General features: G+C 37.5%; 1 protein-coding gene across 2 annotated transcripts in view; it reads left to right on the forward strand.

Moving 5' to 3' along the window:
* Positions 1–12,268, forward strand: part of LOC131693424 (coiled-coil domain-containing protein 102A) — a 65,149-nt gene extending 52,881 nt beyond the window's left edge. Inside the window, exons 2-7 of one of the 2 annotated variants that reach the window (XM_058981223.1) lie at positions 167–277; positions 1,008–1,784; positions 1,846–2,055; positions 2,111–2,385; positions 2,529–3,228; positions 11,670–12,268. In XM_058981223.1, the coding sequence (XP_058837206.1) occupies positions 167–277; positions 1,008–1,784; positions 1,846–2,055; positions 2,111–2,385; positions 2,529–3,228; positions 11,670–11,678 (2,082 nt within the window). In that variant the 3' untranslated portion in view covers positions 11,679–12,268. The remainder of the gene's footprint in view (positions 1–166; positions 278–1,007; positions 1,785–1,845; positions 2,056–2,110; positions 2,386–2,528; positions 3,229–11,669) is intronic. The other variant, XM_058981224.1, reaches the window with a different exon arrangement.
* Positions 12,269–12,294: the final 26 nt, after the last annotated feature.

Here is a 12,294-nt window from a genome sequence, read left to right on the forward strand (position 1 = left end):
TAAATAATAGCTTTGATAAATGAGAAAGGCACAATGGTACCACTAGGTGGGTTAAAACAGGTTTTTTTGTTAGGTTTTATGCGAACTGTTTAGATTACCTAGTTCTAAGATAAGATTCTAAGGAAATGTCTTTAATAATCTATCATCTTTTCTCTCCCTATTTCAGTCGCAACGCTTACGTGAGTTGGAGGAAGCTCGAGCTCGGGCAGCGCAGATGGAAAAGACCATGAAATGGTGGTCCGACTGTACGGCTAACTGGAGGGAAAAGTGGAGTAAGGTGGGTATGCGAACTAAAAAAAACAATCATCGTGCAGCAGGTGAAGAACATTACTGAGTAATGAAAAATAGAATTTGATGACCGTACCAAAGGTAAACAATAGATTTTGCGACACGAACTTTAGTTCGTGTACTGGATCTACTTTTAAATATAGAAAAATGATGGAACCAGTATCTGCTTTAAACATTAAACTGGGATACTACTGTTGGACTCGTGCTACTGTTACGGTTTCGGTTTTATTTTTCCAGTTCGGAAAAAAACAACCCCAAGTGATCTAGCGAGTCGGTTTAGAATGCTTTCATTCAGTTTATAGCACATTTGGAAAGATTGTTACTCAACCGACGCAGTCGCGCCTTCTGCGCCATTGACAGCCAAAATTTGGTTTCTTCTATTTTGTCATAAAATCAGACATTCGCTGGTTGCTCCATTCATTGTGCAGCACTTGCCAGTATCAGTCGCTTTCATAATAATAGTAATAGCCTCGTCTCTGCAGAGACCGCTTGCATTAGTTTTTATGCCGTTATTATATTGATCAAATAGTCATGCGTAGCTCCTTAGAGGGAGTACTGCTGGAGCTGGAGAAAGATACTGGGAATCTTTTATCTACTTTGGAGGTACAACGCAATTCATATTGCCACAATCTCTCGACTCTCTTTTAATATCAATATCAGTTCGATCACTGTTGAAACAGTTGCATATTTATGTGATAGACTCCTATTTTGTTCCACAGGTCCGCACGGAGCGCAACAAAGCCCGCGAGGAGTCGAAGCAGCTGCGTAGCAGCCTAGAGTCAGCCATCAAAGAATCCAACTCTTACAAGCGGGAAAAATGCGAGCTGGAAATTCAAATCAGCCAGCTGAAGAAGGAGATGGAAAAGGTGCACATGTTGATGATGAAGCATGCCGGTCAGTTCAACAAGGCCAGCCTGGATGCGGCAGACGAACCGGAGCGGGATGGACGGGATAACAACGGCTCGCCGGATATTTTGTCGGATGGGCTGAGAAATGTCAACAGCGAGGATGTACTGGTGACGAAAGTGAATCATCTGCCGGACGATAGCGGACAGGATGATTTGGATGTTGAAGAGTACATTCTGCAAGGAGGTGCCATGCCAAAACATTCCGTAGAGTTTAAGGATAAAAGCGACCATGTAGCCGAGGAAAGAAGACTGATTCAGCAGCTGTCGAAAGATGACTACGATGAGGAATATCTGATGCAGAAGATTTCCATGTTGCAAATACGGCTCGAAGATGCCCAGAAGACGATTCAGATTGAGCGAGAGGAGAAGAACAGTATTCATTTGAGTTTCGAAAAATTTCGACAAGACATGCAGGAGCTGAGGGACAAATGTGAAGAGTTACGAGCTGCCAAGCAGGATGCAGTTCGAGAGCTGCTAACGCTGCAAGAGCAGCATCGAGTCGAAATGAGAATTACGAACAATTCGTTGCAGGAGGAAGTGGCTGCAAGAGAGACCCTAGACAGGAGACTGTGTGAGCTAAGGACTGAGGTAAGATTAAGTTGAATGTTAATCAGTATGTATGAAATATTATCGGCTGCCTTATTCCTAGCTTGAACGTATGCAGGCAGAAAATGCAGCCGAATGGGGTAAACGTGAACGTCTCGAAACAGAGAAATTAAATCTCGAACGAGAGAACAAAAAACTGCGGGCGGAATGTCATGACCTCCAAGAACGTCTGGAGCGAAAGGGGCGTCCACCGGGTAGCAGCAGTGACACTGAATTCCGAGCTATGCAACAGGAGTTGATGGATAAAAATAAGGTAAGCACGAGTGTTTCTCAGCGTACGCACACTGCATTAAATCTCTCGTTTGTAGGAAATTAGCGATATTCGCCATTCGCACAGTAAAATGAAGAAAATGTTATCCGAAGCAAACACGGAGCTGGGTCATGCGGTACGTCGTGCGGAACAGTACGAAACAGAGGTCAAGCGACTACGTTCCCGTGTCGAAGAGCTAAAGCGCGAGCTGGCCGGTGCAGAAGACGAGCTGGATTCCGCATGCAATCATGTTCGTCGATTACAGCGAACAAACGAAGAGCTATCTGGTCAAACGGAAGGACTTCAGGTGCAGATTCAGCATTTACAGACAAGGTGAGTATTTTTTTCATTTGGTTTGGTCACTCGTAAGCTTGTTTCGTAGATGTGCATTGAACAATTCATAACCAATCAAATCACCTTGTGGACGCTGCTGACGCTTTCCAATTGTACTACACGCACTTACTAACCCCATGTAGCCCAAAAAACCTGCAAGATCAAAGTAACTATAAGGCCTCTAACAAAGCCAACTTCTCCAACTCCAACTACAAGCCAAACATTAATGATCTAAAGCAACTGTTCGATAACTCCCGTCACTATAACGAACGCCAGCTACAGTCGAAAACCCGCGTAAACGAAACTCAACCCTCTTTCCTTTCTGGCTCATATTACGATGCCAAACCGAGCTACATTAGCAACGATACCTCGTTTGATATAAAAGATAAATCTCTCAATAATATGTTCGATTTCGAACGTGCGAAGCAAAAGTTTGACAACATTGCCCGACCAGCCGGACCGTCGGCCAATGGGGGGTCCAACGCGAATTCCAGACGATCTTCCACCAGTCAGAATAGCAGTAGCAATTTCATCAAGCACAACAATCAATCGGGCTCGTCCGTCTCGGGGATCCCGAAGCGGCAGTCCAGTTCGGCCGGCTCTAGTTTCTTTGACTGTAGTAGTTTTGCAGCTGGCATGGAACCGGCGAGACGTCCAGAATCGGACGGTGCTCCGCTGCTTGCGAAACAGTCGAGCATTGTGAACGACACGATTCAGTTTTTCGATAATGGCGATGTTGGAGCTGGACTAGGTGGGGGTTTAGGAGGGCCGGCTAGTAAGTTGAACATTACCAAGGTGACTAACATCAATCTGGATGGGCTGAAGGTGTCCGAGGATGATGAAGTAAGTTTGGGTTGGCTGTTTCCGTTGTGTTAAGTCAGAGCGGGGCAACAATACCGTATACATTTTTAATGTTTTAGGTGGTATTCAAAGACAAATAACTGATTCGTAATATACTATGGAAATATAAGTTATCCATAAGATAAATCCAGCGAGAAATATTTAGACAAAATGCTTGTGCTCATTCCACTTTGACTTAAGACAGCTCATTCATTGCTTTGTTTGCTTGTTGTGTAGTTTTGTAGTTAACTTTGTTGGTTGCTTCGACTTAGTCTAATCACATATTTATAGTTCAACCCTCACGTAATTATTGAGGAGGTCTATTTCCACAATTATATGTGGGTGCATGGAGAACAGTGAGTCTAGTTAAGTAAGGTACGAAAACTAGCCTCGATGAAACTATCCAAGTTTGTCACGGTTCACATATATGTGGAGTGACATCAGATGTTGATTCAAGCTGTTGTCAACCCCTATTTGTTAATTTTCACGTCGCCTCTCGCGTTACGGCTAAAGCCAAACTGGTGTTGAAGGGGGTTAGTTAAGGTTGTCGGATGAATGCTTGATGGTCACAGCATTAGCGTTTCTGCATTACAATCGGCGACAGCCTTTGTTGATTATAAGATTGGGGAATATGCATATAATGTCTTTTTCGCTTAAGATAGTTGATATTCAAAAACAGTAGAGCTCCTTGAGCGTCTTATACACGAGTTCACAAAATGGCGGATTCGACGACAGAGATTTTGATTCTATGAGATGATCCATAGACGGTGTCGAAATGCCGAAAGAGATGAGCCGAGGTAAGCTGCAATTTTGTAGATATTAGCGCGACTTTCAAAAGAGGGAATGAGACAGTCAGATGAAATCTGTAAGAATTACTAACATATATATATATATATATATATATATATATATATATATATATATATATATATATATATATATTATATATATATATATATATTAATATATATATATATATATATATATATATATATATATATATATATATATATATATATATATAATATATATATATATATATATATATATATATAATATATATATATATATATATATATATATAATATATATATATATATATATATATATATATATATATATATTATATATATATATATATATATATATATGTATATATATATATATATATATATATATATATATATATTATATATATATATATATATATATATATATATATATATATATATATATATATATATATATATATATATATATATATATTATATATATATATATATATATATATATTATACACAATTCCACTGTACTGAGATGGCGCTGAGCATGTGGCCTTCGACTGGCATAGTCCATTGTCTTTGGTTCGGATGTCTTCATGGCTGGTTGGCAGACGTGAGCTCCTAGTTACAAGTGGATAGATAAGTTCGCTTGGATGGGGGGACATGTAGATTCTGATAGTTATCGACTCTTTTGATCTTGGGTATGAGATTAGTTCAGGAGAGGAATACAGGACTGGCAACTAAGAGATAGTTAATTACTCAAAACTTGTCTTTATGATGATTTATCTCGACCAAGCACACCGGCTCTTAGAAATAATAATAATAATAATAATAATAATAATAATAATAATAATAATAATAATAATAATAATAATAATAATAATAATAATAACAATAAAAAAGATGTTTGCAATTCTGTAGACAAGTTGATTTGGAGTAATTTTGCTGAAGATTTTTGTTTGTTGGAAACGAACCACTGCGATCAGTATTTAGATCTATTGTGCTGAATATGCTATTTGCCTATTTAATAATTCGGGCGACTTATATTGATGAATTGGTAAGAATACCTTAAAATCATGTTTCTTACGTCTTCAATTAGGGTGTACCCCTTATGGCATAATGGACGATAGGCATAACGGGTTTGGCATAATACTTATTGGGTAGTGAAGCCAAATTTATCATAATCCACCTTTGGTCATATATATGTTTTATTTGGTTAGGGGAACATGGGGAGATTTGACCAGGTTTTAAACTAAAGCGTCATAAATCTCTAAAAAGTTTTCAATCCTTCAAAACTCATTGAGATATGATGTACATGTTCATGATTTTTTGCAATATTTTCAATTTATTTTTGCAAAAGTTATAAAGTTCTGTGAACGTTTTTTGGTCAAGTCTCCCCACTGCGAGGATATAAAAGATATAGACTGATGTATTAGGTTAGATTTTTGTGTAACGTGATTAACATTAACAGTAGGTACCACAGCCTAGTAAATATCAGAAATTTTGTAAGTTTCTTCAGCCTATTGCCACTTGGTTAAGTCTCTCCAACATTAGTTCTTACGTTCAATGTCGTGCAAATTTTAGTAATAATTATTCAAATACTCCCATTAATGTAAGATCATTTCACTATTTCATAAAGAATTAGATGAGATATAAGTTTTTTTATATCTTTATTTTAGAGACTTTCAGCTTTGAGCTGGTTCACCTCTTAATGAGATATAAAGTTGATAAAAGATTACATCATATAACTCAGATTTATTAATTACGGAATATTTTATATAAGGAAAGGATTTTTCATTCCAAAGTTTTAAAATTACCTTAAGGGATCGAAACAAGTTTAAAAATATTTTTGAAAATTTGTTAAAAACCTAATATTGTCATAGACAATAATAGAATTCTGCGCTTAGTTAAGTCTCCCCATGTTCCCCTATATGCCCTGCTGAAGCTTCGAGTGGTACTGCTCGTCTCTCAAATAATGACCACTTCCAGGCGTACGGGTTATCAGACGATCATCTATGCAATGACGTGTAGGAATTTCAGGAATCGACTCTTGACGCATTTTTTACCAGAACATCCGAGGCCTACGCATTAAAATCGATGGAGTTTTCCTAGCAATAGCTCCTTCACATTACGGCATAATTGTTCTCACTGAGACCTGGTAAGATGATAGAATTCATTCTCATCAGCTTTCTGGCGAGTGGCGATACATAGGCTGTTTAGAGAAACGATCGCAGTTTTGTGAACAGCCGGAAGCATTGAATAGTTCCGTTTTTTTTAACGAAATTCAATTAGCTAGAGGTTTCTCAGTAGGGAAAGTTATGAAAATTTTGGAGCCTCAAGTGAGAGCAAGGATATGAAATGCACAGATCGGAAAACTAGAAGTGGCAAAGTCATTAGAAACAGGCTTAAAATCCTACGGACTAATCTTTTGTCTTCTGCTAGCAAGAGTCGAGCTTAGGCAGTGCACAGTATTTCAAAACGCGATTGTCACGATCAAAATTCAATAACTCCTGAACCATTGGTTTTGGAGATTGGACTTCTTTGAAGAAGTTTCTAGAAATAAATAGGCGCGTCTTTTGATATAATGAATAGTGATTAATTTTTTTAAAAGCGAGATAAAAAAATTATTTTCCCATATAATCAAGCTCGCTGTCATTAACAAACTTCTAGAAAATATTATTTTGAAGAAATTTGTGGAAGATACAAAAGCTCTACATACCAACGGTAGCGAGATTTGTAGTGTTTCTTGTGATAGACCCCTTAAAACAGTTTTTCTAATATAACTTTTTACGATTATTTATATGTTAAAAGAGTCCTCTACAAAGTAGCTCAGAGCGATAAATTTCATATTTTTGTTAAAGATGTTGAATCTGTAGCTCTTGAAACAAAAAAGTTATTAGCAATTTTCTAATATTTTTAAGTCAACTTACACCGTAAGAAACTTCCTTAATTGCAAAAATTCGTAGATGGCTTTGATTACAGTTGAGTACTAAGTTTTCGCTTTCGTTAGAATATAAAGGCCTTTGTCTGACGGTGATTGCTGGGTAGGTTACATTTATGTCACTTAAGGGGAAATTATCACTCAATTCATTATATCAAAATATGCGCCTATTTATATCTAGAAACTTCTTCAAAGAAGTCCAATCTCCAAAACCACTGGCTCAGGAGTCATTGAATTTTTATCGTGAAAACGACGTTTTGAAACACTATGCAGTCTTACTACGAATCACTCAAGTCTACCAACATGTCTCACGGCAAAGACAGTCTTGACTCTCTTTACCATGAGAACTGAAGAGCTCTCGACTGCCCGCTCCAAGACTTCAATGCCAGGAGTCGGAACTTAGGCAAGTCCCCATATGGGATTTTGCACTTTCCGAGGTGAGAGCATTATAGTAGGGGAGAGAGGGTAACGGTGGCACAGCAGGAACTATGAAACATACTGATTGCCCGGCGGACTCTTCTTGTCTGGGCGGCCTAGGTGCTTCTACCAGAATTTTGGATTTATATAAAAGAGAAAAAAACAAATAAATTTACCGACTTTTATACTCTCTACTTTCTCTTATTGCACTTTGCGCTGCTCGGTGAATTGCTGCTGTTGGCGGGAAGGCGACGGTTTCATCCGGCCGGCCGGAACTCTAACGGCCGTGTTGGTTTTCGTTGGCTGCTCCGGCAACGGTTCTTAACTTTTAGCCAGGGAGGTGAGCAAGGCTCACCTCTAGCTACGTTGGCGACGAATCGCCGGATCGTCTACTCGATGTAAACGATCCCGGAAGTCACCGCAGTGCACTTCCCAACCTCTACCCACGATTCGATTCCTCAATGTTTAGCCAGGGTAACGAAAACACTCCTTGACGTTTAACTCACCCCTTAATGGCGAATCGACACCGCTTTTAAGTGTGCCCAAACCAAGGGCCGGAACTCCTCGACGGATGTAACTGACCGTCACACGCGCGTACTTTACTTCACTGGCAATAGTGGCGGAAAACTGTCCCGAAAAGGATTTGATAATTCGGGCGTCTGACAATAACTGTGGTTTGTCACTAACTAATTTTAATACGATGGTCGCCTTTTGCACCCGACCGAAACAACCAACTCCAAAAAAACGTACCGCCGCATAGCTGTCATCACTCATGCGAAGCATAGTCTGTACACTTATTTCAACGAAAGGAGAGAGGTGGCCTATTTAAATCCTATATTACGTATATAAAAATGTATAACAAAAATTATTACACCTATCTGAACTAACAAAATCGTGCACAAACAAAAATATGAACAAAATTTTACGTAAAAAGTGAACGATCATATGGAACAGTGGTGAGCATTATACAATACAAACAATACACTCTACGGAGAGAGTGCGCAAAAACAAGTATATTTCATATCAGTGCTAAATTGGTACCCTGGCGGGTTACAATTCACAATAAAATTATAATGCATGAACAGAATCGTCTCATTCTTTCAGATTTCATGATTTTTAATTATTTACTCGTGTTGCTATATTTGGAAGACTTCCGATAACTTTATCTTTTTTAATGGATATTTGTTTGTTTTGTAACAGCCAAAGTGAGTTTACAATGAAAAACATTATTCCATTTTTATGAGTTACCGTTCATCGAATAAATGTTTAGTTTATTGCTATTCATAGCAAATTTTATACTCAACATTTGCCGGTATCAAAGTTTTTTGGTAATTTGTCATGGTTCTGTGTAATTTGACAATTTTTCATAAATAAACCCATTGTGTAACTGTGAAACGACGACGTGTGGGGAAGTGAAAATTTCTTGTTTTTGTAATCTATCTTAAAATGTGAATGGGTTCCGATTCTCCACAGTAAAAACTACTCACATAATGCAAAATTTGTCAATTTGGGCAAGTTTTGTAGAAATTATCTCTTCTTTCAGGATTGCATGCATATGTGGTGGTCCGATGTTACGCGATGATATAGTTCTTTCGTAAACAAACGTGTTTCGCATCAATATAACTTGTATTTGAAGCGTTAGGATCATTCTTCGTCAAAACAAAAGAATAAACTTTAAAAGTAGAATATTTTACTATAGACGACTTCGTGATTCATAGTTCATACCCATGGGGCACATTGGTACATTTTACCACCGACTGTTTATTACCCCAAAAAGTCATTTCCCGTGAATTTTACCAGCTGGAAAAAATATATGTAAAATAATCCTTATTATTAACTTACAAAATTTTTATTAATGATTTTGTGCGTCCAGTTGCATCACGAAGTGCCGAAAGTTTTTCAGTACCACATTAAATTTTGTGCCGTTAGAAAATCATTCAATATTGGTGTTAACCTTCCGGCAGACGTGCTAGTTCACAGAGTTCAATCAAGCGAAAGTGTCTTTGAGCACCAGCGCCTATTCGATCAGTGAGCCATTCACGCGACTTCAGGAGGGCCAGATATAAAGATTTCAACAGTGTATAACTTTTGAACGGGTAGTTATTGACAATCAATTTTACCTTCGTTTTTTAGGTGAAACCCAGTCCTATCGGAATAATTGATAGTATAATTACAATTTTTGCCGATAGTGGAGTTACACGGGTTCGAAAACAGGCCAAAATTAAGTCAAAATCAGCTATAAGTCTTTACACAGCATTCACAGCTATCTAGTCTCTTCGGAAAAGTTGTGTGTTTTGTGATGATAAAAATACTTTAGAACAATGTTAACGTGAAAAATCAGAAATAAAAAAGTTATAAGTAAAAATGGGAAATGAAGGAGTTCATCATAGAGAACATCTCATAACTCGATTACTGTGAGTGACAGAGACAACATGCCTTCTGCAAAATTTATAAAAATGCTCTCCTCTACAACTTTGTCGAAGACAGCCAAGCGCTATCTCTTTCGGTTCAAAAGTTAAATTTTCTGTAGCCTACTATGATCAATTTTTAAACAAAATAATATTGCCAAAAGATAGCGCTTTTTATAAATACAAACATTGTAGAATATGTGAAACCGCTAATATGGACAGTTTTGACTCCAATGAATTAAGTACCTCAAAACGCTGTTTTGAGCCACTGTGCGTTGGTAGGATTGTCCTTTTTCGGAACAAATGACATTGTTGGCCTATATATTACGTCGTTTATTCACATAACGACAGCTTGAAAGATCCCACCAAAACATTTCGTCACGATCGTGGTATTTTTTGTCGACTTGCTTCATTTGCGGCAAGCATTTACTGATATAAATATCTGCATCGGCCGCTTTGGTTTTCTCTGGACGGATCAGAGGCCTTGAAACATACTTCTCAGAAATGGCTGTCCACACCAACATCCTCGGCTCAAATTTCGATTGGTTGGCATATGTCACATCGTCTGGTGTTGCTTCAATGTTGTCAGCGTAATTGGCATCGTTTCTACTTAATTTATGGCGCGAACATGTAGAATACGATTCACCCTTGCATTTCCCTTCGCAGTGTTTACGGTGAAGTGTACGGTATCAAATTGGCATTTTTTCGAATTATTTCGCAGTCTATTTGTATTGATCGCTTATGTTTATCATGAATAATGTTTTTTTCTTCAAACTACCTTGAACAATAGAGCTTGAAATACCAAATTGTTCATGTCCAATCTTGTTTTTGGCCATGGACAGTAAATTTTTCTATGCTCTGGCACTTAGTTTTGGTACCCACCACCGCATTTCGTTTTTCCGGCTTTTGTCATCACGACAATCTTTCAAAACATTGAAAATACTTGCACACGAATCTAGCTTGTAATTGAACATTTCTCGACAAACATATGATTACGGCTTAAAAGCCAACTGTAAAAATTCTCTTTGAAAAAAAAATTCCGGACAAACCGTTACTGGCTAAACACAGTTCATAGCAAGTTAATGAAAGAGATAACTTTTCTCTTTTGTTTACTACCAACTTGTGTGATTGGTGAGTAACGGTTAGTCCGGAAATTCGTATCAAAGAGAATTTTGACAGTTAGCTTTTATGCCGTAATCATATGTTTGTCGAGATTTGAACGTTTTTGGTTCTACTGAGTCGTCCAAACAGGTTGGTGGCAGATTTACGTAAATCCTACTTGTACGACATTTTGTTTATAAACCAATTGATGTACTTTTATGTTAAGTGCTGTAGGAGTGCAGTTAGGTGTGTTAAACGCATTGGTTGACATTTGTGTGCATGTTTATGTAATAAAATAAACGCCTGAAGCAAGTCTAAGAGCAGATGTTAAAGGGGCGATTCCTACAAAGCAGTATTACTGAGCACTGTCACAAACAATGAGAGATGTGCCCAAAGTTTGAATAAAAATTTCTTGTGCCTTTCACCCTTTTAATTAACTTTGAACAGGTTTCAGGTCTTTGTTATAATACTTAGCATTGAATTTCGAATTTTTCGAAAATGTGAGAATGTCTATTTAAAAGTGTCTTTTTAGATTTTTTTTTCTTTTTGAGTTTCATTCGAATTTTATGTTTTAGGATTGGAACAATTTTGGATATTATAAGCAACCAATAATAGACAATTGCATGCTAGAATAATATGCTTAATCACTTAGAATCTATGTAGCTTTCCTACTAAACCATCTTGCTAATAAATGTAATATACAGCTGGAGACATATACACACTCATCAGCAATAATTACTCTTTTATCCAATTTTACAAAAGTCTACATCTGTTTCTTCCAACCTTCACCCACAGACTCCGTAATTACGGTTCGACTAGTCTCCTGTCAGCAAATGATGACAACAGCGATAATGATTGAAATATCTTGCGCTAGAGCTCCCGTCAAATGTGTTGAAACAATTTCAAAATGAGGTTGAGACGAAGTAATTTTTTCCCGAAAAAAAATATCGTCGATTCTCATTCGTATACTTACTCAATTTACAGTTTTATTCGTACTCGTGTAGCATTTATTCGTGTTCACACCGTGATATGTCATATATCTTTACATACATATATTTTATTAGAGTTTTTGCGTAGCCATCACCTAGAATCCCATCACCGGTTGGTTGACTCGCTCGGGACTAAGTATTAAAAATCGCACGATATTGAATTATAGCAATCAAATCGAGAGGTAACACTAGTTCAAACGCACTGCAAGTAATCAAATTCAACCATAATTGGCACTCAAAAGATACCCGCTGGCACCAGCGGCGTAACGTCTGTCCGGTTTGGATTTACATGTCATGATTTTTTGGCGACCTGTTGATTTTCTCAAGAGTTTAGTGTGCAGCATTTAATTCGAATATTTGATAAGCTCAAACTGAGGTAAACAAAATATAAATCAAACATGTGAAGGTGATAGATTTTCTGTTAATCCGAA

Source organism: Topomyia yanbarensis, chromosome 3 (assembly GCF_030247195.1).
Source record: "Topomyia yanbarensis strain Yona2022 chromosome 3, ASM3024719v1, whole genome shotgun sequence".
Classification (NCBI taxonomy): Eukaryota; Metazoa; Arthropoda; class Insecta; order Diptera; family Culicidae; genus Topomyia; species Topomyia yanbarensis.